This window comes from Salvia splendens, chromosome 4, assembly GCF_004379255.2.
Source record: "Salvia splendens isolate huo1 chromosome 4, SspV2, whole genome shotgun sequence".
Taxonomy (NCBI): domain Eukaryota; kingdom Viridiplantae; phylum Streptophyta; class Magnoliopsida; order Lamiales; family Lamiaceae; genus Salvia; species Salvia splendens.
Window position 1 is genome coordinate 15065369 of NC_056035.1, and position 27475 is coordinate 15092843.

At 39.0% G+C, this 27475-nt stretch overlaps 3 protein-coding genes, 1 long non-coding RNA gene and 2 pseudogenes across 4 annotated transcripts; 3 read left to right on the forward strand and 3 right to left on the reverse strand.

Annotated features, from left to right (window-relative positions):
* Positions 1-1166: 1166 nt before the first annotated feature.
* On the forward strand, positions 1167-7275 carry LOC121800711 (annotated as a pseudogene).
* A 1434-nt stretch (positions 7276-8709) lies between these two features.
* On the forward strand, positions 8710-9719 carry LOC121799146 (annotated as a pseudogene).
* Positions 9720-9858: 139 nt separating this feature from the next.
* LOC121799145 (AT-hook motif nuclear-localized protein 11-like) lies at positions 9859-12776 on the reverse strand. The gene is made up of 6 exons (XM_042198487.1): positions 12596-12776; positions 11505-11940; positions 10994-11058; positions 10686-10811; positions 10365-10523; positions 9859-10234 (listed from the first exon to the last, which is right to left on the reverse strand). The coding sequence occupies exons 2-6, from the start codon at positions 11905-11907 to the stop codon at positions 10067-10069; spliced, it is 921 nt and encodes a 306-aa protein (XP_042054421.1). The 5' UTR covers positions 11908-11940; positions 12596-12776; the 3' UTR covers positions 9859-10066.
* Positions 12777-15553: 2777 nt separating this feature from the next.
* On the reverse strand, positions 15554-16559 carry LOC121800434. Its single transcript, XR_006050501.1, has 3 exons — positions 16370-16559; positions 16154-16215; positions 15554-15938 (listed from the first exon to the last, which is right to left on the reverse strand). It is a non-coding gene; the product is annotated as an uncharacterized LOC121800434 (long non-coding RNA).
* Positions 16560-17680: 1121 nt separating this feature from the next.
* Positions 17681-23049, forward strand: LOC121801178 (protein pleiotropic regulatory locus 1-like). The gene is made up of 17 exons (XM_042200624.1): positions 17681-17967; positions 18104-18128; positions 18581-18692; positions 19001-19082; positions 19292-19354; positions 19653-19737; positions 19828-19920; positions 20837-20900; positions 20981-21066; positions 21156-21257; positions 21336-21419; positions 21506-21566; positions 21655-21721; positions 21792-21869; positions 22228-22292; positions 22437-22514; positions 22593-23049. Exons 1-17 carry the CDS (start codon positions 17846-17848, stop codon positions 22763-22765), a joined length of 1440 nt encoding a protein of 479 aa, XP_042056558.1. The 5' UTR covers positions 17681-17845; the 3' UTR covers positions 22766-23049.
* A 2234-nt stretch (positions 23050-25283) lies between these two features.
* Positions 25284-27341, reverse strand: LOC121797945. Its single transcript, XM_042196730.1, has 3 exons — positions 27187-27341; positions 26373-26427; positions 25284-25868 (listed from the first exon to the last, which is right to left on the reverse strand). The coding sequence occupies exons 1-3, from the start codon at positions 27304-27306 to the stop codon at positions 25573-25575; spliced, it is 471 nt and encodes a 156-aa protein (XP_042052664.1). The 5' UTR covers positions 27307-27341; the 3' UTR covers positions 25284-25572.
* Between the last annotated feature and the right edge of the window lie 134 nt (positions 27342-27475).

Genomic DNA, 27475 nt, shown 5'->3' on the forward strand with positions numbered 1-27475 from the left:
CCTCTTTTACCTGTAACCCTAGACTCCGCCTCCATCGCGTCTTCTTCTCCACGCGAACCCTCACCCCAATCGGCGATGATGCTCTCATTCATTCCAGCGACGAAATTGGCCGTCCCAGTCTGGTTCGCGGGTTGGGTTGTAGCGAGATCGCCTCCAATCTCCTGGTCCAGGGCGTTCGCGGCGGCGGTGGCGGTTTGCCATGCTTTTCTTCCCACCAGTCGGGATATCCAATGAGCTCGAAGCACGACTCCTTCGTATGCTTCTTCCGTTTGCAATAGGAGCATACTAACTTCGATTTGTCCTCCTCATCGCTCTGATTGGTATGCTTTCTCCCACTCCCGCCGCGACCACCACCCCGCGAGCCGCCGGTGTGGTTCTGCCACCCTCGGACGGCGAGGCCCGCCCCGATTCCATCGGTGGTGACTGCTCCACCTTTGTTCGCCGTTTGTAATATCTGAAGGTGCATCTCCTCTTGCTGGACTAGGTTATACGCGAAATCGACGGAGGGAAGTGGATTTAATTTCAGTATTTCTCTCTTGGTTGATTCATATTTGCTGTCGATTGCGTAGACAAATTGGCATAATCTCTGATCTTGTATGAATTTGTTGTGGATTTCAATATCTTCAGGGCACTTCATCGGATTGCTCTGTTTTTGATCAATTGAAATCCATATCTCCTGCAACTTGCTCCATATTTCGTCTAATGAGTTATTCCCTTGTCTCAGTGTACTCGCTCTGAATTGGAGATCGTATACTTGAATTCTGTCTCCTCCGCTTCCATATGTGACGGCCAACGCATCCCAGATGTGCTTGGCCGTCGGATGTTGTGAGATTCGACCGACTAGTCGAGATTCAATATTTTGGGTCAGCCACGTGAACACACAGTGATCAGCCTGTTGCCACTGCGTGAAGGCTGGGTCGGTTCGTGGTGGGGAAGGTGGAACTTCGGTTACGTGAGATATCATCCCCCGACCACTTATTGTCGCCTTCATGAGTACGGACCAGAGAGCGTAATTCTCCCCGTTGAGTTTGTCCCCCCCGATATGGAGGGGCTGTGTGTCGATTCTGTATGACACAACCGCGGTTTCTGGTGGGTTGTTTTGATTTTGATTCATCGCAAAACTATTGCGCATGAAGTTGGCAAATTGCCGGGCAAAATCGTCCGTCATGGACTGGTTGGTAGTTTCTGTTAATTTTTTGTCTTCTTCATTTGACATCTTGCTAGTACAGGTACGGGCCGAGGAAGGTAACACGGGAAAGGGCCGAGAAAGGTATCAAGGACGATGATGATACCTTTTCTCAGTCCAAACCTGCTCTGGTACCATGTGAAATAGTATAGACGACATATTAGAGAGGAGGAAACACTATGTTTTTATTGAAAAATAAGATGATGTCTCTGTACAATAATGCACCCTTTAAATAGGGTTGAGAAGATGATGTACAAGGTAAGACATTTATTATACAATATTCTAGCAATCTCCTAATTAGTGTGATTGATTTTAATTGCTATATTTCCTTATCACACAATTGATTCTAATTGACATGTTTCCTTTTCTAACAGTCCTCACTGCTCAGGTGTTGGAGGGCCGACTCCAATCTTGCAATCAGAGTGGAAAAATCAGAGGAAAGAAACCACCTCCAGGGCAATGCAACCAGGAAAACGACTCCGACTGCTGTAAACAAGGGAAGCTTTACACCACTTACAAATGTTCTCCCCCTGTCTCAGGAAGCACGAAAGCAGTTCTCACCATCAACAGCTTCCAGAAGGGTGGAGATGGAGGCGGCCTATCAGAATGTGACAATCAATACCATTCTGATGACACTCCAGTCGTCGCGCTATCAACTGGATAGTACAGCGGAGGGAGCAGATGCCTCAAAAACGTAACTATAAGTGGCAATGGCCAGTGTGACAGCAATGGTGGTGGATGAGTGTGATTCCACAATGGGGTGTGATGAGGTTCACGACTATCAGCCACCATGTCCTAACAACATTGTTGACGCCTCAAAGGCCGTCTGGAAAGCCTTGGGGGTCTCAAAGATGGTTATCGAGAGTTAGGCGATTCATAGGGTAATTCTAAGGGATGAGAGAGTTTTTGGGAGAATATGATTCTTGTATTTCTTGATATCTGTATGCTGCGGTTCTTCCTCCTTATGTAGGAGAGATTACAATGTATTTTAGGTAAGAGATCACCCTATTCTAGGAGAATGTATTACATATTAATGCTATATCAATTACATATATTTCTCCTCTAATTATGCTCTTCATACTTGGTATGTTTGACACTCCCCCTCAAGTTGAGCAATGGTATCTCCAATGCTTAACTTGGCTAATGTTTCCTTGAAGACCTTCGGCAGAACTGCTTTGGTTAGAATGTCCGCGAGTTGTTCTTCAGAACGGACGAATGGAAACTCAATGATACCACCGTCTAGTTTTTCTTTGATGAAGTGCCGATCAACTTCGACGTACTTCGTTCTGTCGTGTTGTACTGGGTTTTCTGATATGCTGATGGCGGCCTTGTTGTCACATAACAGCTGGCTCTTTCGAGTAGGTGGGAACCCAATTTCTGTGAGCAACCTCCTTAGCCAGAGAATTTCCATGAGTCCACTCTTCATTCCTCGGAACTCTGCCTCGGCACTAGATAGAGCTACAACCTTCTGTTTCTTACTCCTCCAAGTAACCAAGTTTCCCCCTATGAAAGTAAAGTAGCCTCCCGTAGATTTTCTATCCACCGGGTTGCTTGCCCTGTCAGCATCGGTGTATCCATCAATCTCCAATTCTTCTCTCTTTGCTAGGAACACCCCATATCCTACAGTTCCTTTTAAATAACGCATGATCCTCAATGCAGCTTCCATGTGACTCGCTTGAGGTAGGTGCATGAACTGACTTATAATACCCACGGCGTATGCAATGTCGGGTCTGGTGTGTGAGAGATAGATAAGTTTTCCGACAAGCCGTTGATAACTTTCTCTGTCAGCGAGCTCTGCTCCTTCCTCTATCTTCAGACCATGGTTAGGGACCATAGGAGTGTCTGCAGGCTTACATTCAAGGAGACCTGTTTCCGCCAATAGATCTAGAACATACTTTTTCTGCCTTAGGAATATTCCGTGTTTGGATCGCAACACTTCTATCCCCAAGAAGTATTTCAGTGCTCCTAAATCTTTCATCGCGAATTCTTTGAACAAATTCTCCTTTAACCTCTGGATCTCTTTTATGTCATCTCCTGTGATAATCATATCATCAACGTAGATAAGCAAACAAGTTACCTTGTTGTCTCCTCTTTTTGTGAAGAGTGTGTGATCGGACTGGCTTTGTTGAAATCCGTGCTTGAGCATGGCTTGGCAGAACCTGCCGAACCAGACCCGCGGGGATTGTTTCAACCCATACAAGGTCTTCCGCAGCCGACATATCTCTCCATCTCCAAATTCTTCAGAAAAACCTGGTGGAACCTCCATGTATACTTCCTTGTTCTCTTCCAGTTCTCCATGGAGGAAGGCGTTAGTCACATCAAACTGGTGTAGATTCCAGTCTTTGCATGCCGCAACAGATAGTAGTGTTCGCACAGTCTCCATTTTAGCCACAGGAGAGAATGTCTCTTCATAATCTACCCCATATACTTGGGTGTATCCTTTTGCCACGAGTCTCGCCTTGTATCTCTCGATTGAACCATTTGCTCTTCTTTTTATGGTGAATATCCACCGGCATCCAACTGGTTTCTTTCCTTTGGGCATCGTACATTTCTCCCATGTGCCATTCTTGACTAGAGCGTCTATTTCTTTCTTCATAGCTTCTCTCCAGTGTTTGTGTTTGCTTGCCTCCTCAAATGATTGTGGGATGTCTTCTTCCTCATATAAAGCCATCTCGAAGGCCCGGGCCATTTCTGATAAGTGACCCTGCGCAATATTGGAAACTGCGTATTTTGCCTTTCTCCCTTTCCAATCTGGTGAGTATCGTCTAGGAGGTACCCCTCTTGTTCTCCGTGGGGGCAGTTCGTATGGATCCTGTGTATCTCCACTAGTTTCACGGTCGTCACTATTCCTGTCAAGATTAGTATCAACATCTGAACTGATTACCTCGGGAATCGAAGGCGGGGTTGATGGTCGGGTAGTGTCACTTTGTTCCTCGTTTTGCATTACAGGACTCGACGGCCCAGCGGTGTTGCTAGTTTCCTCAGTTGGACCAACGTTTATGACAGGACTTGGCTGTGGATCTCCCCCTATCTGTGGTTCCCTTGTCTGAGGTTCTCCCCCTATTTGTGGTTCCCTTGTCTGAGGTTTTCCCCCTAACTGTGGTTCCCTTATCTGAGGCTCTCCCCCTAACTGGTTATTTTGGATACTTGGCAGCCAATCTAGGAGGTCGTTGTGAGGACTTTGGTCTGAAGGTTGTGTCTCCCCCTGACTGCTAGATTGGGTGTAGAAATATTCTCCTTCCACAAAATCGCAATTCATGGTGGTGTGTATTCTACGGGTTTTTGGGTCATAGCATCTATAGCCTTTCTGATTTTTACCGTAGCTAAGAAAAACACATTTAAGGGCACAAGGGTCGAATTTGGAACGGTCTTGCTTAGGAATATGAACAAAGACCGAGCACCCGAACACTCTAGGTTCAAGAGATAGGGATGATGCCATTTCAAAATGTTGGGAAAAGGTATCGAGGGGAGTTTTAAAGTTGAGTATTCCCGTTGGAAGACGGTTTATGAGGTATACGGCAGTGGCGACAGCTTCGGGCCAGAAGGATTTCGGTACTTTGGACTCAATTAAAAGAGCTCGTGTGATTTCTAGGATGTAACGATTTTTCCGTTCCGCAACCCCATTTTGTTCTGGAGTGTAAGCGCATGAGGTTTGGTGGACTAGCCCTGTATTCCTAAAAAATTCTTGCATTTTATGATTGACAAATTCCCCCCATTATCGGATCTAAGGATCTGGATGGTGTGTTTATATTGGGTTTGAATAAGGTTATAGAAGTCTACAAACTTATCAAACACGTCATGTTTATTTTTTAAGAAATAAATCTAGGACATGCGGGAGTAGTCATCAATAAAGAGCACAAAATACCGGAAACCTTGCCCCCCAGCGATGGGTGCCGGACCCCAAACATCGGAATGGACTAAAGCAAAAGGAGATTTCACTCTAGTGTTGTTTATCTTGAATGAATGTCTATGGTTTTTAGCTAACACACAAGTATCACAGTGAAAAGAGTTCAATGATCTAGCTAACTCGGGAAAAAGAAGGCGAAAATACCCCAAAGATGGGTGTCCTAACCGACGATGCCAAAGCCAAGCCTGTCTGTCAGTCGGTCCGGGAGTCAGCATCAACGCAGCACTCTGTTGGGCTATCTCGTCCACATAATACAAGCCGTGTCGCTCAGTGCCACGCCCAACTATCGTTCCCGTCTTGATATCCTGTAACATGCAAAATCGAGGTTGCATTAGTAACTTGCAGTTCAGTTCTCTGGTCACGTGACTAATTGATAACAATTTATGGGACAGAGATGGAACAAAAAGGCAATTAGAGAGGCATAGTGTGGGCGAAATGTTGATTGTGCCAGCCCCCATAACTGTTGCTAGGTCTCCGCTAGCGGTTTGGACATAGGTTTTTGTTGATTTGGCAAGAGATACAAAATCTGAGGCGTCGAATGAGATTGTATCGGTTGCTCCACAGTCAAAAATCCAGTGAGGGTCTTTTTGTTCAGAGTTGGATGTGGAGGAACAGGCTAAGGCATCGAAAGGGTTTTGACATGGTATGGTAGGGTTGTTTTCGAGGTGGTTGGAAGATTGGGGTGTAATTTGCAAGGTTTTTGCAAAGGAGGGGTCTGGTTGTAATTTTTGCTTTTTGTGGGGCTGTGATTTGAATATGTGAGAGTTTGGGGGTCTGTTTTGGTAAGAAGTTATGTGGTGGGGTTTATTCTGCAATATCTGGAAACTAGTGGGTCTTTTATGAGATAAAGAAAGAGGATGGGGTAATTTGTGTGATAATCGGGAAGTGGAGGGTTTTATTTGGGAGAAACCCTCATTCTCCATACATGCGACGGACAGAACCATAGCCGTCGAAGCTTTCGCCCCCTCCACACTCCATCGATCTCCTCCTTCACCTCCGTCGCTCCCACGCACCGGTCCGGTGCTGCCCGCTGGTTTTTCGGCGTTGGTAGCTTGTTCCCCTATCACAGCCACCGCCCGGCCTCCCCGATTTATAGTGGTCGTGCCTCCACAGTGCGAGCACGTCAGCCGGCTCTTGTCGTCGTCCGCCCGCTTGTTCCACGGCCGATCGGTGGCCCTTGGTGGGAGAACGGATCGGCTGCGGGCTGCGAGATCAGAGGCTATTCCTTGATTTTTTGCTCCAATTGCAGGAATCAAATCGTTCGTGGATTCCTTGATTTCACTCGACGATTCGGAGTGATTAAACTTGGTTGTTTTGTTTGGTATGGCGCCGAGGCTTTGTCTCGGAAATACCGCAAATTGTGCGGCGAGATCGGCTCCAAACGTTGGCTGATTTGGTGTTTCTGTATTAGAAAGCACGCATTCTGACATGATTTCTTTTGGTTGTTTGCAGGTCGCAAAAGGTCGGGAAAGGTATATTACGGACGATGATGAACTTTTTTTTGAGTCCATACCTGCTCTGATACCATGATAGAAATCCATGGGTTCCATCCTAAAACCAATTGGTGATAGGAGGAGAGACCCATGAGACTTATATAGTGGATTAAGCTCTTTGTGTACACCGATGTGGAATATTTTTATATTCATTTTATGTTTCAATTGCCAACACCCTCCCTCAAACCCTTCAAGGTGAATCTTGGAGGGGTTGGATTTTTTTTTAATGATCGATTGGACAATCAGCCCAATTTTTTTGATCGGCAGGACCACTGGCCCAAATTTTCAGCCCAGTTATACTGCTGGGTCAGTCATTTTTTTGGTTTCGGCCCAGATATACTGCTGGGTCAGTTAAATATAACCCACAGTCGGCAACCCGCTCTGATACCATCTCAAAGATGGTTATCGAGAGTTATGCGATTCATAGGGCAATTCTAAGGGATGAGAGAGTTTTTGGGAGAATATGATTCTTGTATTTCTTGATATCTGTATGCTGCAGTTCTTCCTCCTTATGTAGGAGAGATTACAATGTATTTTAGGTAAGAGATCACCCTATTCTAAGAGAATGTATTACATATTAATGCTATATCAATTACATATATTTCTCCTCTAATTATGCTCTTCATACTTGGTATGTTTGACAGGGGGTTCCTCAGGGCGGCTTGGATATCACCTGGTCGGATTCTTAATATTATCTCATAATTTTCTATAACTTGTGTAAAAGTATTGTGTAATGCTTAGCAAATCATGTTATGAATATTCTGTCAATCTCAGTTTTTACAAGTACTAATTTTCGCATTGCATCCATGGTGAAAAGGGTATATCAAAATTCTTAAGAAGCACAATTGTTTGAAATGCTATGTGATTAATCACGGTAGTTCATGTTCATTTTAATGAATCTTTTCCTACTGGTCTGGGCTTTGAGAAAATGGATTTCTCCATTTATATTTTTCCAATCAAAAACTCAATATATTACATACTTTTTCAAATCTTACAACTTACAAGATTCAACCATGTCAAAAAAATCAACCTATTCCATATAGCAAAGATTCACTGAGCACATATTTGTGACAACATGAAAAAATGACAAGGATTCCTTGTTTATGCCACCAAGGAAAATCCTCGAACGCATCATTAGCTCTGTTTTTAGCAGACCATGTTTTAACTGTATCAAGCACTATAAATACGCATTTAGCAAGTATGCCTTATCGTTATTGGTCTTCTCTGTTCTGATCATGTCGACGCTGAAGCCAAACCTGCAAACCAAGTGGCTTCTGGGAAAAAATGAGGATGCTGGAGAGCCATCAGCAAGTATCACTCAGACGACACCCCAATCGATTGACAATTCATGGCAGTGAGAGAGTGTGGCTTCCATGGTGGTGGACGAGTGTGATTCAACTATCAGCCGCCATGCCCCAACAACATTGTTGATGCTTCTAAAGCTGCTCTGGAAGTGCCTGGGGTGAAATGGAAATCAAGTGGTCTGATGCTTGATCAACACCAGACCCGGAATTCAATTGCAGCTTTGTTAGATAAAATGTATAGACTGATGCATACGGATAAAGGTTTGGCTGTTTTGGTCCAAAAAAATCTAACCATGTAGCCTCCTAAGCTTATCAAGGTATGTGTATACATACTACTGGAGTACTATTTATAGAAAGTTACAAGACTTCATCACATTGGTTGATCTCAAAATACACTCCTAGTATGCAAGGCAGTGAAAAAAGTAAGATTGTGGTAATAAAACTTGGATTTATCATTTAATGGATGGTTAGCTTCTGGATTCTACAAACAAAAAGGAGCTAATAAAGAAATGAAGCATCAAACAACTCTCCAAATGGCTGAAACCTATAAACTCTTCTTACAGTTTTACATGAAATTTTTTATCCAGGTTAATGAAGAGATGATAGGAATCATAACGCCCCGTTCAAAGTTTTGGGGTCAAAGAATAGGATATAGGCCAATGCATGAGTCTTGACGACGGTGAAAAAAGGATCAACTGCGACGGTATTTCAGTTGAGCATAAGACTCTATCTCTGTCATTTTGTACACAGATAGTCACATACCCTGAGTACTTTCTTGGCGTTTCTACTAAAAATAAATCTATATATGCTCCTAAACTTCATCACATTTCTGCATCCAATATTTAGTGTTTCAATACTAATTGTAAAAGAAATATGGAGAACCTCAAGAAAGTAGCCATCTTTGCTTTGCTAATCATCCTTGCTGCTCAGGCGTTGGAGGGCCGTCTTCAATCTTGCGCAAAATCAGAGGAAAGAAACCACCTCCGGGTCAATGCAACCAGGAAAACGACTCCGACTGCTGTAAACAAGGGAAGCTTTACACCACTTACAAATGTTCTCCCCCTGTCTCAGGAAGCACGAAAGCAGTTCTCACCATCAACAGCTTCCAGAAGGGTGGAGACGGAGGCGGTCCATCAGAATGTGACAATCAGTACCACTCTGATGACACTCCAGTTGTTGCGCTATCAACTGGTTGGTACAGCGGAGGGAGCAGATGCCTCAAAAATGTAACTATAAGTGGCAGTGGCCGGAGTGTGACAGCAATGGTGGTGGATGAGTGTGATTCCACCATGGGATGTGACGAAGATCACGACTATCAGCCTCCGTGTCCTAACAACATCGTCGATGCCTCAAAAGCTGTGTGGAAAGCCTTGGGGGTTCCTCAGGGCGAATGGGGCGGCTTGGATATCACATGGTTTGATGCTTAGTAACATCATTTGATTCTTGATGATTTGTTAAAATTAAGTAAGAAGTGCTATCTCTATGTATTAAACCATGTTAAGATCTCTATACAGTATAAATGTTTACTAGAGTCAGTTTTATCATGGCATGAGTGATGAAATATATGCTTCTTTTTTTCACAAACAAAAAAATTTCACTTTGGCATCATAATAAAAAGTATCCTACAATCTCTATAAAATGTCTGCATTCCCTCCAAATTTCATGAAAATAGCTCAAATCAGGCTTACTTGTGAGAAAAATGAATCAGTCTCTCTTATTCTTCCTCTTCATCGTCTTCTCTGCTCTCATCGTGTCATTCATCCCGAAAATTGAGGCCAAACCCTCCAAATCAGATGGCAAGATCAACCGGAAGAAGCTACCAAACAACAAATGCCACAAGTCCAACGACTCTGAATGCCGCGGAAAGGGAAATGATAACAACACATACTTAATGTCACTTGGTCTGACTCTGATCCTCACATATTTCTGTTATAAATGTGATTGATATAGAGGCTAGAGGATCTCGTGTAACAGATAAAATGTTTCTTGAGCTGTACTCTCAAGATGAATTACAACTATTGTTGTTCATACAGCAGGTACAAGGAAAATCTTTTAATGGAGGGATGTACATTTTAGGACAGCCTATGTCATGTAAGAAAAACAAATGCATTGAGCCAAACTGCTCTTTTCATTCCGGCTTCAGTTAATGTCAACACAACAGTTTCATATACATCCATCATCTTGAATTCGCCCATGCGTGCATCTGGTTGAGACTCTGACTAATGTTGGCTGGATTTACCGAGTTTCCAAGTGTGCTACGATGAGGGTCTCCAGAAGGTTCCAGATCTTCGGGCACCTTGTTTTTGGGCTTAGAAGTGAAAGCAACCATGCTTCCAGCAATCACCTGGATCAGTTCATCACCAATTAAACAAAATGGAAAATGAACAAAAAAGGGGGGAAAAGATAGCATATCTTCAACAACTTATCAACTGTTTGTTGTTTGAATTCAACACGAGAGATCATTTTAAGGGCACCTGAACAGGGCTGCCAGCAATGAGGAGTCCCTCGACTGGGCCGCCTATGAGACGGCCATCAGGACCAGCAAACGTGACATTAAGACCACCAGTCGGACCGTGAGGACCATCAACGTCGTTGATGTAAGAGCCTGATAGATTTACCATATCAAAATGCCCCTACAGATGGATGAAAAGCACGGTTTCTTTCAGATAAAGAACCTATTCCTCGAATACAAGCTACAGAAAGAATGGCAAATCTATATGTATTATCAAGCCTTTAATGAAGATATCAGACATTCTTCCCCCATATAATTTCCTACGGCTCAGTTAACACCTCACCTCGTACGTAACACTTCCACTAGAATTTGAAATCTTGATATTTGCCGCAGAGATGGAACCAACGCCCGACAAGATAACTATGCCTCTTCGTCCCTGTAAAAGAGATAATACCTTTCTTTTGATATCCTGCAACAGAATAGCTATGAATCACCATTTTGTTCAAGTTTAAAAGGCAAAGACATCATGCTAACCAGTAAAGATTAAAAAAAATTCCATATATAACCCCTAGTTGCAGTTGGAGTGTCATGGCTGGATGATAAAGACAGGTGCAAAATTTCTTGACATAAATTCCAAAGAATGATACTTACTTCTCCAACGGCAACGTTGATGATATGTGGAGTCATTGTTCCAGCTCCACTGAAAGCAGATCCACCTGAAAAGGTAATTAGTTCTTCGAAAAATCAGCCAAATAGTAAATATTCCATTTAAATCTTGTGAACCAAATTGGTATGGTAAAATAGAGAAACACTTAAAAGGTCGATATGCTATCTAGAGGGTTTGTCAAACGACAGCATTACATTCATCAAGAATAAAATCTAGCCAAACAGACTTAACAAGCACTAACTAGAAGGCATCGAGCTCAAGCTAGTAGCGACCTCAGGTGATTCGATACCCAAGTGTCAGAAATATGTGGAGTCCAAAAGAAGTTATATAAAAACCATACAAGCAAGTGCATAGTGCAACAAATACAAGGGACAGATTCATTCATGACAAAAAAACCCAATAGTTTGTAAGATTGAAATTAATTAGCTATATTGTTGAAAGTAAAGTAATAAGTAATCCAGTGCAATACTCTAAAAAAGGAAGTGAAAAACCTACCTAGAGGCGAGAGCTGTTGCTTACATCCAACCCCCGGTGGTCTCCCTCTCAACTTTTGAGTTGCTCTTGCCATCGACGTAGGATTAGAAATAGACGGTGACAGTCCTAGCGAAACTGCACCATCATGGCCATACTTGCGTGGCCTTCCACGTTCCCTGCGTACGGGTTCACCTTGTTGCTGCATAGCATGTGGGCCTACGCTAACTCCATGAGCAGACATTGCTGATGAAGTATCTAAAGGTAAAGACGAAACATTCATGCTGCCACCGGTGTTGGATTGGAAGTGCACAGCAGCATTGGACATTGGGCTCATGCTAGGTGAGCTCTGCAGCCCCGTGACAGACTCAGCCTGCATGTAATACAAACCCGAGCCTGCTAATGTCATAGAATCCCTTTGATCCATGCATTTACTTTGGGGCTTCTACTCTTGATACAACTAAAACAACACCAAACATATAAAGTTTTAAGAATCATATCAAATATAGAAACTGAACTCCAACTCCTTCCAATTTACAGTAACACTTAATCAAGACACAGAATCTCAAAATATAATCACAAACACATCAATTAAAACCATTGGTAATAATGAGAGATAGACAAAGAAGATGAAAAGGGCAGACAAGTTAACAAACAAACGTGTAAAACATCGAAAAAATCTACTTACATAAAGGACTTAAAAAATTCAAGAAATAACCCAGGCATAATAAATGAACAGAGAAAATGAAAAAAGCTTCATTCATATGAGGAAGACATTACTACAAGGTCTTGAATCAAGAAAATGAAGGGGGAAAAATCAAGAAAATTCACATCCTAGCAAACCAAAAACAGACAGTGAAATATGCTTATAGTTGAAGGCTCATACAAGCTAAAACTGAAAACAGTACATCCTCATATTCTTATCAATTCACTAACTATCTTTAAGCAAAACTTCAAGAAACAGAACCCCTTTTGCAGACAAAAACGTCATTGCTTTGCAAACATACTAAACATGCACAATGGTTTGGAAAGATTGAAACTTGAGGAATGAATGCAAAAGGAAGAAAATGGAAAAAGGGTTGGCAGAGATAAACAGTGAAAGTAAGAAAGCTCACCATAACTTTGAAAGGGTTCTTATCTTAAGATATGCACTGCTTTTTTTTCTGACTAAATGCCGGTTGAGAACGCCAATAGATATTTTGCCGCAATACATATATGAATACCATGCCAGATATACCTATTTATTTTTTGTTAATATCTATGTGAAACCTATTTCACGAATCAAATCTTTTGTAATAATTTCCATATGGTAATAATTATATCGATACATATATAACAGTTCGCGCCGACTTTCTATAGCTTTTCTACTCCTTTCCACTTTATATCCGAAATCTTCTAAGTGATAGTGTTTTCCCTTCAAAAATAAATTGTGTATGTTTTTTTATTATACATCATACTAGTTAGTATACTTCATCTTTGTATTGGTGTAATAAAAAATGAAACATAGTTGAGATTGCGAAGATGGTTGGAAAGAAGATTGGAGAAGAGAGAGAGATGAGAAAACAAGACAAAAGAGAGTGCTTGGTCCATAATTCTCATCTTAATATCGTCATGCCAATGAGAATGTGATTGTCACACTTCAATTCAATCACTAACACCTTTAAGCCCACTCGCTTGCGTGGGCCGTAGACTTTAATCGTCTTCCATTTCAAGATAGAGATATTTTTATTCGGAAATTTCAGCCTAATTTTGCAGCACGATTAAAATCATTGACGTTTAATAATTTATTACTTCCATTTCGTCGTCATCTGCGAAAACTAGAAAGTAGAGCGAATTAATCCCCTTAGCAATTTCTCATAATGAGAGTCTTTCAAAGGAAAATGATATCAAAATAAGGGGAATTTTCTCTCAGTCCACAAAATTTAGCCAAATTCTAATAACTCTCCGAAGCCGAAATCTTAAATAATTGACTACAAGGAAAAAATTCGCGATTTTTATAATCACATTTAAGTTTATAAGAGATAATAATATGATATAGTTCAATCAAAGTTATGATTTTAGAATATAATGATCAATTCAGGGTTGAAAAAGTGTAAATATTCATTTTTGTCCTAACATTTTATTATTTTAACAAAAATGCGTCAACTGTAAAGTAATTACATATATGCATCCAATGCTTCAATTTTCTTCTAAAGTTTTCGCAAAAAAAAACCGAACTAAATACCCTATAGTACTTTTTTAAAAGAGAGTAATAAAGAAATGCAGAGCAAATCTTACCCGAAAATGCATATACTACAATTTTTTAGACATTTTATAATTTAAACACAAAAAATTCAATTTTAACAACGGTTTAATTCGTCACTTTTTTCAAAGTCGGACCTGCACAAAAAAAATATACATTAAAATAGGCTTAATGAGTAAAAATCTAAAAAAAAAATCAATTAATAAAATTAAAATCAATAGTTTGCCTGATTTGCTTTGTGTTCAACGCATTCTCAACCTCACATATTGGGAAAATAGAAGATGACAGGTGAGACGTTTGAAACGACCTCCTCGGGGACCTGGGTTCGAGCAGGCCAGATCAGGTCCGGTCCCATCTAACCGGATATGATAACGCTCTCTCCACTCCCCCACACTTGTTTAGAGAAATTGCAAGAATAATTAATGAATTATTGCACTGGAGTCCCTACTTGTTCAGTTAGATTCACGAATTATTGTACTAAAATGGGCATATGTGAAGCATTTGCAGGAGAGTAGCAATAATTCCTTCCCATAAATGGAAGTGTCATCTTGTCTCTCACACAAATTCTACCAGCACGAAACAACACCACCTTTTTGTTGGGGTACAAACCCATCCCACATCGGATGAGTGAGGGAAGTTGGAAGGTGTATATAATTCCTGTCCAACCCCAATTAGTTTGAGGCCTTTTGGGAGTGACCCAAAAACAAATCCGTGCGGGCTTGACCCAAAGCGGACAATATCAAACTAATGTTGCAGTAGACGATCCTAACAAGTGGTATCAGAGCCCAGGTGGCTATGGGTTGTGCCTGGATGAGCCCCGGTTAGGGTCGGGCCCTGAAGGACTCAGAGTTAGAGTCGGGCCAGGATGACCCAGGGGCCAGGGCTGGAACGACCCATGTTCGTGTCGACTGCGTTCCCGATGTGGTCTCGGTTTGAGGGGAGGTTTGTTGGGGTACAAACTCATCCCACATCGGATGAGTGAGGGAAGTTGGAAGGTGTATATAATTCCTGTCCAACCCCAATTAGTTTGAGGCCTTTTGGGAGTGACCCAAAAACAAATCCGTGCGGGCTTGACCCAAAGCGGACAATATCAAACTAATGTTGCAGTCGACGATCCTAACACTTTTAACGCAAAACAAGTGCAGAAAATCGAAATGAATAAATGCTTGATGAAACCGGACCCACTTTATTTACAACATCTCACTCGTTAGGCACCCACAAAGTAGAGGAAAATTAGGATTTTAAAAGTGCTCTATCCTCTATGATGGGATGAAGTTCCCTTAAAAACTACCCAGTCCAACGACGAAGACGGCTCGACAATTACATATCTTAGGCTTCTTCCATGCTAAGATTGAACGAGTGGCATTCAACCATAAACATGTTAACCATCAGAAATGGTGATAACAAGGCAGCATAGATTCTGCTTCAGAGGGATTACAGCTAGACCTAAGCATCATCTATATTGGTAAGAAAAGAAATATAGTCCTAATATAAGCTACCCTGGGAAGAGAAACCGTCAGCTAAGGTTAGGTTATCAGAACCCCATCGCACAAGCACAACCTCCAATCTATTGCTCTCACCCATGATACTTCAAGAGAGACTCAATTTAGTCCTATACAAGGAAAAGTGAGGGGGCAGGGATTGAGAATATAGTTGAGAGAAGGGATCAACGTAGTGCAAACTCAATTCCATAGACTGATGGTTCATTACAATCGGACACACCAACATGCAACAGTAATAGAACAACAAAGTCAAGCATGTGAGATGGGATTGTCTTGACCACAAGGAACTGCCGTAAGGCATAACCATAAGGTCACACTATTCCTACACTTTCAACCAGATTCTCACAGTCAACTACAGGTCATAATCCTTTTTGTAGAGTTCCCTCAACTATGGATGGGACAACCAAGAATATCTACACAAAGTTCCCACTTCCCACATAAGTGGGACAATCCAAAATTAAAGAACACAAAAGGCATCAATGATATATGAAGGAAGTGTGCATACATTCCAAGTTACTAAGCTACAATCTATGAGATTCGACAAATTTCCTATTTTCTGCTGCATTTAATTCAATTCCCACAGTAACCTTACTCGTCGACCTCCATCGCCTGGGCAGCTTTAGCTTTGGCCAATGGTGTCATCCTCGTTTTCAACTTTTTCTTTCCTACTTGAAATCCACTCCCTCCCTTCTTCTTACTGCTGCTACCATCAACCTGAGCACCGCACAAATCAATTTCTTCAGGAAATAATCTCCAAACTCAGAAGATATATGGCTAATCTAACATGCTAAACCATGGAAAACAGTATAACCTAGCTGAAATAGTAATATGCACATAATCAAATAGTCACATATTCAACTCGACAGAAAAGAGAAATTGACAATAATCGAAGAAAAGAAGTGAGCTTTGTATTGAAGAAAAATTCATACTTTCATCTTATTTTTCTTGGCTTTTAGCTTCTTTTCCCTCTTTTCCTTCGCTTCTTTTTCTCCTGTTTCCAGCATCGATCGAAAGCAACGTGAGAAATTGATAATCAACAAAGAGAATTGATTTTAGCGGAATGACTAAATCAACAAGAAAACTAGTTAAACGTAATATAAAGGCATTGCTTTTAAGATCGAAATCATGCAGCCTTTTTCTCCGACCTAAATCGTTCTCCTTCGACAGTATCTCCGTGATCTGACTCCAATCAGGGCGCCCAGTTGGATACGATTACAAATCCTAGGACTTCAATTTCTCAATTTAGAACTTTTTTTTTTTCTTAAGCCATCAAAGTTCTTTATATTTTTCTGAAGCCTCCAAAGTTCTGAAAATCATGGTACTAATTATGACCCATCAAATTCCAAACGATCTCTAATTTCAATCATCAAACTAAAATAAAATACTTTCACATATAAATAGGTTATTCATGAATGGTACGAGATTTAATTAACAAAAATAAGATAAAACTATAAAATATGAGAAAATATTGCTATAAATATATATGGAGTTTTTTTATAAGACGAAAGAAAAAAAAATTTAATCTATTTATATAAGAATTTATATGGAGTAGTAAATCTTACTATGTCTTATGTTTAATATAAAAAAAATGAATATCGTCAAATTAAATTTCAAATTTTTAGACAAACCACATCTCAAGGTCCTATACTAATACATTTTACTTCATTAGGTCATTTTACAAAAAAAAAATCGTTAGATCCTTGTATCAATATATTTTTATTTTATTTCTATTAGGTTTTTTTATAATTTTTTTCTCTATCTTATACTAATGCACTTTAATTTAAGAGATTTATATACTTTTATAGTATTAATTTGTTTGGATCTTTATTTAACATAGTTCACAATTTAATTAATTTATCTTGATTTAGTTAAAATAATTTTTCTAATATGTTTTACGATTAATTTAGTTGCCATGTAGCTAAAAATTATTGGAAAATGAAAGATTTATTGATATTATCAATTAGATCATCTCCAATGGTATACTAAAACATAAAATGGAATAGGTAATTAGCTTTAATGGTACTCAAAAACCAATTTCATTTTTAGTTTTTAAGAAAAAAATACATATCTTTAAGTTTACACTAAACCAAAACCTAAAAGTTTTTCAAATTTTGTGAGTAAAGGAGACATAAAAATATTTTTTTATTTTGAGTTTAGTATAAATAGTTTTGACGTGACATCTACACTAAAATGAGTTTGAGTTTAATGTAAATGGTTGTAGATCCTCTTATCTACTTATAATTTTTTTTAATTTTTTAATACTCCTATATAAGAAAAAAATAAAAAAACAAATAAATAATTTTTTAATACTCCTATATAAGAAAAAATTTTAAAAATAAATAAATAATTGTACAAGAAAAAATAGTTAAATTCTATGAAATCCGTTATGTTCCTTCCAACCAAATTTATGAGCCCAAATAAAAAAATAAATACATACGCCAAACAATATGTATAAATTAAACCCCAACTCCGTTGCAGTGCCCCGAAACCCTTACTCCCATCCACCGTCGTGCTCCGTCGTGGCGCCGACGCATTGGTTTACCGATTAGTCACCAAGTAGCCGCCGTTGATCAGACTTTACAGTCAGCTCTGACTCCCAGAGCCGAGCGGCGGGAGAAGTGATGGAAACCGAGCTGCCCATAGAGCCGCAGTCGCTCAAGAAGCTAAGCTTCAAATCCCTAAAGCGTTCCCTCGATCTATTCTCTCCTACCCACGGTCAAATTCCGCCACCCGATGCCGAAAGGTTTGTGGGAACCTCTAATTACACTTCATCGATTATTGCCGTTTGAATAATTTTTTTTTTTGGAGTTCCATTTGATAATTCGGTAATGTATCCCTAATTTGAATAAATAACTAATTTTTCTTTTCTCTGTGTGCAGCGCCAAGATTCGAATAAGTCATAAGGTGAGTGCTGAATAATCCATGTTTAGATGTGTATCAAATGTGTCTTTCGAAAAGTTGGGTGTTGTGCATTTTCTTTGAGAGTATAGGCGAAGTGTTCCTGGCTTTACAACCCCACAAACCACTCTCCTCCATTACCAACTACTTGGATTTCGCTTAAAATGGGTCTATTCGGGTGATCAAGCCCTATCTTGATGCTAAATATTAATTTGAAAGGAAAAGAAGTGCCTTTTGTTGGGAACTTGTTTGTCATGGCATAGATGTCAAGAATTGGATGAGCTCCGTTTAGTGGCTCAACTGTAATGTGGCTATACGAATTATGCCCCTGTAGAGACTGCTGAACATTATTTTTAGAAACGTCTAAAGCTATCTCCCTCCCGCCGTTGCATAAGTACAACTATACTGGTCACTTTAGAGAGTTTCGATTCTCATTTTTATAGTGTTCTGTGCTGTAGCTGAATTCCGAGTATGTAAGAGTGAAGACCTCGTCGTCTGAACATGCTGCTAATGCTGCAAAGATTCAAGCACAGCAAGCACCTACTCCCTCCAATGCCCTTGCTCTTCCAGGTATTGCAACCTTTGCCAATTTTCAAACCTTATAGCTTTTAGTTTGTTGATGGGCATCTTTTATTTTCATCTATCTATAACAATTACACAAAATTATTGAATAGGATATTTCAACGAAACACAATTACCATCACTATCTTTCTACTTGATATAGATAAGCCGAAGGGTTAGCAACATGTCAGATTTTATCTGTTAAGACCTGCAGCAGTTACACGGGCATTTTTCACTTTAACGCTTCCATTACTTCTTCCCATGTCCCATCTTTGTTTTGGTTTATACCTGGTATTGACCTGTCAACATTTCTGCAGGTCCTCAACAATCAAATGATACCCAGACGGGAGGGTCACCGAAGGATCTGGTGTCTAGTTCAACAGGGCAGCCTAGGGGCTCGTATGTAACTTTTAGGACTTCTTTTCCTACTGAATATTACTTTTTTCTACACCACTATATACCTTCATCACTTACTAGTTACTAGTGCAGAGATCTAGGATTTTTTTAAAAAAATTATGGTGTATTTCTCAAAGCACCATATTAAAAATGTACACTCACTGCATCTTTCTGTAACATACGGCTATTGCAATTGTGAATGTTTGGTGCAGAGCGGATGTTGGTGGTCAAGGAAGGAGCTCAGCTATTGTTTCATCCCATATCTCATCTGAAAGGTCTTCTATTTGTATTTTTTTTTATTTTTTTCTATAATGTTAAATATACAGATTTATTATATATGAAGTATTGAACACACATGCTTAATGGTCACGGGATAATGTCTCAACATTCAAATTGTACACTTTGGAAGGTATCACTAGCTAGCTACAAGGACTTTGCTTGAGCTGAATAATGAATGCTATAATCTGTCATTAGTTCAAATGAAGAAGCATTAAGCATTACATTTGTCACATTTGGGAAGGCAGAAGGCACCATCATCCCTGCGATTAATATTTTGTTCTGTTGGATGAACAGGAACATGTCAACTTCTGCCATCATGGAAAGGATTCCAAGCAGATGGCCTCGTCCTGTTTGGCATGCACCCTGGAAGAATTACAGAGTGAGATTCTACTTCCATGTCTCACTGATACACTGGTTGCGATTCCTTTTGATCTTTCAACATGTCTTAAACAAGCTTTGATCTCTCTAGGTAATCAGTGGCCATTTGGGATGGGTACGGTCTGTTGCCATTGACCCAAGTAACACTTGGTTTTGCACAGGATCTGCTGATCGGACAATTAAGGTTAGATTTACATATCTTGTTTTTCTTTAAAACTGTTCACCTCCGCCCCCTGAGAAATTTTAAACTGAATGGAGATGATATATATTAAGTTGAGTGATGTGAATATTTAAGGACCTGGTTACACTCTAAAGACTTGGTGCGAACAGTTCCGTGTTTTTCCGCTCTTGAAGTTGTAATTGGATAAGATATTGCTAAAATAATACAGAGCCCAACACAAATAGTAAGAGAGATACTCCCTCCGTCCCACGTTACTTGAGTCGTATTCCATTTTGGGTTGTCCCGAGTTACTTGAGTCATTTCTCTTTTCGGCTAAAAACAAAACATCTAATCACACCTACTTTATTCTTTCTTATACTTTATTCTCTCCTCCCTCTCTTACTTTTTTCACTCATCTACTTTATTTTACTTTATTTAACTCACTAAACACAACTTTCTTAAATCTCGTGCCGAAAAGAAATGCCTCAAGTAATGTGGGGCGGAGGGAGTATTTAAGTTCTTTTTCATATCATTTGGTACTTGAGAGTTAGGAATATTTTGAATGAATCTGGCCCCACATCCATGGACAACTGATGCCATTATATAGTCGAGTAACATGAACAATAATACCTCTATATTCAGTTAAGTCATACAGATACGTGGATACTATCTCACTTCGAAGGAAAGTGACCTTTTGCATGCTAATACTTCAGGTTCATATGATTTGTGAATGCCTTTTGCCCGTCTTATTATTTGTACTTGGTTATATTTGTCATAAGCTAATATGTCATCATTCAGAAAATTCAACACATTTTGTTCCCATATTCAAGTGTTTCTTTTTCTTTTCTTTTTTTATTGGTATGTGTGCAAGTCATGTCCTCAATTCCTTTCTGCTGTATTCTTTCCGTTCATTAAATTTTCTTCCTTCTGTTGTGGCAAGATATGGGACCTAGCAAGTGGCCGATTGAAACTAACACTTACTGGTCACATTGACCAAGTACGAGGTAGTTTAGTTTTTCATTTTGTGTTATTCAATTTTTTAATCAGTTGGTGATATGAATATAAGAACAAAATTTTCTCGCAGGTTTGGCTGTCAGCAACAAGCATACATATATGTTTTCTGCCGGTGATGATAAATTAGTAAAATGTTGGGACCTAGAGCAAAATAAGGTAGCCCGTGCAATCTTAACAGCTTCTTCAGCTGAGTACATCACTACATCTATTGGCTAATTGTAATGTTGCTTACTTTTTATTTTTAGGTTATTCGTTCTTATCACGGTCACCTTAGTGGTGTTTATTGCTTGGCGCTTCATCCTACCATTGACATTTTGCTTACGGGAGGTCGAGATTCTGTGTGTCGGGTATGTATTACATTTTACACTCTCATGGTACCTCGTTTCACTGACTACGTAGTAATCTAGTATCTGTGATGGTTTTAGGTATGGGATATTCGCAGCAAAGCGCAAATTCGTACACTTCCTGGGCATGATAATACTGTTTGTTCAGTATTCACGAGACCTACGGCAAGTGCATTACTATCAAAAGTATCTGCTGTAAGCTAGAAATTACTCTTTCAGTTATAACTCATGGCATGACTTGGTTCTTGCAGGATCCACAAGTCATTACAGGTTCCCATGATTCAACAATAAAGTTGTGGGATCTTAGAACTGGTATTGTTTTTTAAAGTGCATGTGTTATTTGATAGTACTATAATTATTTCATTTCTCTTTTCTAAAGTCAAGGTCCTTGCCATCTCAGGTAAAACAATGTCAACCCTGACACACCACAAGAAATCTGTACGAGCTATGGCTCCACATCCTACAGAGTAAGCATTTATATATGGAAGTTGTAGTACCTTTTTCCCATTTGGCCTAAGTTCGCATTTCCTTTTCCAGGGATGCTTTTGTATCTGCGTCCGCTGAGAATATCAAGAAGTTTAGACTTCCAAGAGGAGAATTCATGCACAACATGCTGTAAGTTTTTTAATAAAAAGGGGGGGATGGAATTCTTTCTAAATAGTAGTCACAAATATACTATATAAGAGAATACTAAAGATCCGAGCCATATAATTTCTCAATTCCGATACAAGGTGCTTATTAGATCGAATATACTTAAGTGATCTAAGAGAATGAATGATTTGATGTATCCAGACTAATACCATCCAAGTCATTTCGTGCTTGGAGTATATATGGTTGCGTATAGATGATAATTCTCTTCAATAGAAATCTCTCCCCCTCCAAAGTATAAGATCATGTGGCATCACGATTCACATGAATGTAATGTATTCCAAACTCATAGTTGATTACCTGATTACATGTTTTCCTCATGCAGCTCCCAACAGAAAACCATTATTAATGCCGCAGCAGTCAACGAGGAAGGTGTACTGGCCACAGCTGGTGAGTTGCAGCAAACATGAAAATATGTCTTCTCCCCTTCTCAAAGGGTTTTCTTTTTGTGCACAGCTCATTCCACCTTTCCCGGTTTCTACAATTAATCGATTTTTTACTTCTTACCCTTTCCTTCCATTTGATTCATCTTAGGGGATAATGGAAGTCTATGGTTCTGGGACTGGACAAGTGGTCACAATTTTCAACAAGCACAAACAATTGTTCAACCTGGTATGCATTTATAAACATATTTATTTATCTATTAAATCTGCTTGAGAAGCGTCAAACCTAACCCGGATATTATTTCAGGGTCGCTGGAGAGCGAAGCTGGTATCTATTCCATCATGTACGATCTGACTGGGTCGAGGCTTATCACCTGCGAGGCAGACAAAACAATCAAAATGTGGAAAGAAGATGAGACGGCAACCCCAGAAACTCATCCCCTGCACTTCAAGCCACCCAGAGACATGCGACGCTTCTGATCGGGTTTTCTACATAGATTTTCTGACTTGCTTGTTACACTTTCATGCCCCATCTTCTTTGGAGGCTTGATCTATGTTGTAAAACTCGGCTTATGTTTTTATGAGCTCTTCAATTTGCTCGTCAGCTTCATTTTCAATCTATAGTTTTTTGTTGTAGTATTTAAGCATAATTTTTTCCCTCCTACTTCCAAATTTTTGTCTTTTAGTTTTGATTTTTCGTTTTTATGTATATTATGGAGTACGATTATTATTAGTTTACAAATCACCTATTTTGTGTTCTGCTATTCTGTAGTATTAATCGAATGTTAATATTATGTAGTTTTTTAGTTTTAATAAAATTCATAATATTCAGTTATTTTCATATTAATTAATTAGAATATGTACGGCTTGGCTCGGCTGCTGTGGGAAACATAACACGATTATATTTGAGTATTTTTGTTCTTCAATAAGTTCGAACGAAACTTATTTGCGTAAATATTATCAGTAATTATAAGAAGTATCTTTCTTATGTAAAATTTATTTGTTTGCTTATAAAAGGAATAATCCAAACGAGCTACACAAAAAAAATTTATTTGTTTGCTTATTTGTTGTACAATTTTAATATATGTATAAATTCAATCACTCGAAACTAGTTTACGCTTTATATGGAATTTATGATAGAAAAACAAAGTATAGCTGAGCGGTTGATGTAGATCTAATTTAAATTTTGTGATTTATATTCTAGTAATAGATCCATATTTTTGTATCTTTCAATAGTAAACCTAGTAATACCATTTCCATTCATTAAAATGTGAGTATTCTGTATTATTCTACACCATTTCGGTAGAAAAGAAAATTTCTCCTTTCGCGTGATAAGGAAAATAACTTTTTTCAATTATATTCAATATTCTTTACAATATTACAAATTTATCGGAAAAAATCATCTAACAAAAGCACTGCGTTTAATTTCGACGATAAAATTAAAAAACTCAATCAACTTCAACTAAATTGAATTTAAAGTTAAAGACTTCAACCAACTTGGTTAAATGTACACATAAGGATATCACAAACATTCTTGAAAAAGTATCCTAAACTTTCTTGAAAAATCACACTAAAAAGAACACTCCATAACTTTGTCGTTGTCGGTGAAGGAAAACCAAAACCTAAAAAGAACACCTGTAAATAGGCAAACTTCGATTCCTGTCGAGCTGTTGTTAAAACTCAACCTTCTCTATTTGGCTTTAACTCATTCTGTCTCATTTGTAAGATAAAAAGGTTGTTGAAATCCTTGTAATTGTATGATCAACAAAATGTGATCAGATGCTAACAAGTGATCAGTTGATGACAAACCAAAAGAGTCATTTCCCATTTAACTTAAAAGCTTAGGTAGCTTAGTCTTTCCACTTAAATGGTACTCCCTCCGTTTCGTTATAGTTGAGGCGGAACTTTTGGGCACGGAGTCTAAGAAAGAGATGTTTAGTGAATTAAGTGAATAGGTAATAAAGTAGATGAAGTAGGTGGACTTTTAAAATTTGAATGACAAATTTTGATTTGAACTTGAAAAAAAAAATTCTTTTTATAAATTATTTTTTCATTTGTTAATTATCCAAATCCAACTTTAAATTCTGTAGATAACAAAAAAGAGAGAGATAGACCTACAACGTTAATTATTTAAATAAAAACTCATTTTCCTTCTTCAAAAAGGAAATGAAAATTTTATCCCTACTTTTTCATTTTTTGGCAATTTTATTTGGTTATTCATACCCTTTATTTGGAGTATTTGTTTTTTGCTGAAACAGAACAAAGAGATAATACCACAATTATCAAAAGCAGACTCCGTTGAGAGAGAGAGAGCATATGAAATGAGCTTGGGGTTTTTAAGTTAAATCGGAATAGAAATTAAATAAACAGATTAAAACAAAATTGTTAGAAGATCGAGAAGACGAACTGAAATTGAGATTTTTATTGATCTGAAGTTAAATCGGAAATCCAAATATACACTGCTGGAATCAGATTCCGTTGTCGTCGGAAGATAAATAATCAAATGAAACGAAAGTGTTAAAGAGAGTGAAGATGAACTTGAACCTGAGATTATCATTTCTGAATCGCCGGAATCGCCTAGCTCGACGACTCGCGTCTTCCGCTTGTGGCCGGAATCGCCTAGCTCGACGACTCGCGTCTTCCGCTTGTGGCCGGCGCCGGCGATCCATTGTGGGGTCGGCAAAATGAGAGGGGATGAGGGCGGCGGATCTAGATCTAGGGTTTCAGAATTGGGGAAGAGAGAAGGGAGAGTTGTTGTGTAGAGAGAGAAGACAGAAGCGGATAATGAGCCAAACAAAAGGGCGCTTGGTTTTCTTCATTTAATTACACTAATTAAGTGTAATTAGGGTTGTTAATAAATATGCATACATCACCATTAAATCTGCTAATTATTTCCTTTTTTTGGAAACGACTCAACTATGAAGAAACTTCCCGAAATGGTAAAATGACTCAACCATGGCGAAACGGAGGGAGTATTCAAAACTCACGCTTTTATAAATAGAGCTAAAAAAACTCATACTTATAAGAAAAATGGGGAGTATTTTTCAAGTATTACCACTAATTAACCCATGAAGTACAACTGCCACAAGAAATGCATATAATAACGCAAAATACATCAACACAAATTTGGTCCAACAATTCTCTCACGCTCTCTACATTCTCAATGTATAGCAGACCTTCAAAATAGTGCGTCTGACAAACTGGTACATCATCCTATACTTTAAGCATGTTCCACATCTACATCCAAATCCATTTTGTTCCAACAGACAAGGAGGTTCCTCATTCAGTTAGACTAGGGGATTTAGAACTCGAAAAGCCTCCTTTGTTAGACCGTAGTAGACTGCTTTGCTGCTATTGTATGTTATGAAGTTCCACCCAAAAGCAGAACCCCCAACAATGTACGTTCCTTGTACCTGACTATCTGGAGGTCGGACAGACGTAACATCATCCACCAAAGGATTGTCAGCATCTTGTTGATGCTCCTCTGCTTTCTTGGCATCACCAACATCGCCGTTGCTACATTTTTTCAGCTGAACGGAGTTTTCTGTCATTTCTTGGTATAGTTCCATCAGAAGCTTCATCCCTAAAGAGCATATTTTAGATGATCATGAGATCTGCTGTAGAACAGCATAAAATCGGCATTTTTTGTCATTGCATGAATACAAAGATAGATGTGGTCTCTTTAGCAATGTAGCATGTTTTGGGCAAGCTTAACGATGAAAATAAAACCAGTGTGTACACTGTACAGGTAGATTCATTATAGTTGCACTAGACTGGAATAAAGCATATATAGGCAGAAGTTATGCTAGAAAAATGAATTTTGTGATATTACAGAAATACGCTTAACAAGGAGTATTAAGATAACAGAACTTTAAAAATGACTAGTAGGAAGTAAACTCGTGGTCCGGAAGGGAAAAAAAACTCGTTCATGTGCAAGTTGAATAAATTATAAATCAATGCAATGATGCAAAAATTGGAAGGGGTCAACTTGGTTAAATAAAAGCCAATCAAGATGATAAGTGTTGTCAAACAGTCCACCCACCGAAAAAGAGAACCATAGAGATAATCTGTGGAAGACAAACCATACCTTGACGGATATCATCAGCTGCTTTGCAATTTCGAAAGTCAGGAGTCTTGAGCACCTGCAAGATTGCAAGCATCACAAAATTATCAGACAATGCACTTAATTAACTCACATTCTACAAGAATATTTGGAGATATCACTCCAATGGAGTTAAATAGCTTAAAACGCTGCAAACCATAGCCAACAAATTGTTTATTAAGTTATGCTCATCAGAACTTTGACTTCGGCTTTTTTTCTCATATAACAAGCAGTGACCATATCACTTGGAAGTTGGAACTACTGCGGTAATATTGACCAGAGAAAATGGCATTGCAGACAAAAAACACTATTGTATGTCAAGGCATTGCAGACAAAAAACACTATTGTATGTATTTATCTGGAAAAGGAAAATGAAAATAAAATGGAGTTCCTACATTCTGGTAGTGTTCTTCAGTGATCCCTTTGCTTAATGTAATATCTCTTGTCTACTCATTTAAGAAGATAAAGCTCCAACTCTTCAAAGACACAGTTTTTACTTTGCATGAAAATTGAGAACTTCAATTCAACTAAAACGCCCTTTCTGAAATTTCGCAGAAAATACATTTAATAGTCAATTAATTATCAGGCATAATGCTAGGAAAATAAAAGCCAAAACAAAATTCAAGACTGAGAATTTACTGTAAGCAACAAATCGAGCTACGCAGGAACTAATTAGTGAAGCTATTATGCTAATTTCCCGAAGGCGCAGGAAAGCTAGAGGACGGGTAAAACAAGAATCGCAACAGAATTCTGTCAACTGACGTAAAAATAAAAGAGAAAATCGCAGGAAAAACAGCACCTCAATGAAATGGGGGCGAAGGTCTTTGAGAAGTCCTCGCATCTTGTAGTAGGGAGAATCCTGAATCTCATGTTGAAGATGCCTCTTTCTGCTCTGAGGCACGGGTTTGGCTTCCTCCATTGAAGCTCCCTGTTTCTCTCACTCAGTTGACGTCCCAACCGAGATAAAATTGGGAATTTTGCCCAAACTTACTAAATTCTCACATTGACCCTCTAAAATGTACTTAATCACAAATTCGACCCTCGGATGTAAAAATTGGTGTTACAGTTGTACAAAATCTTAGTAGTAC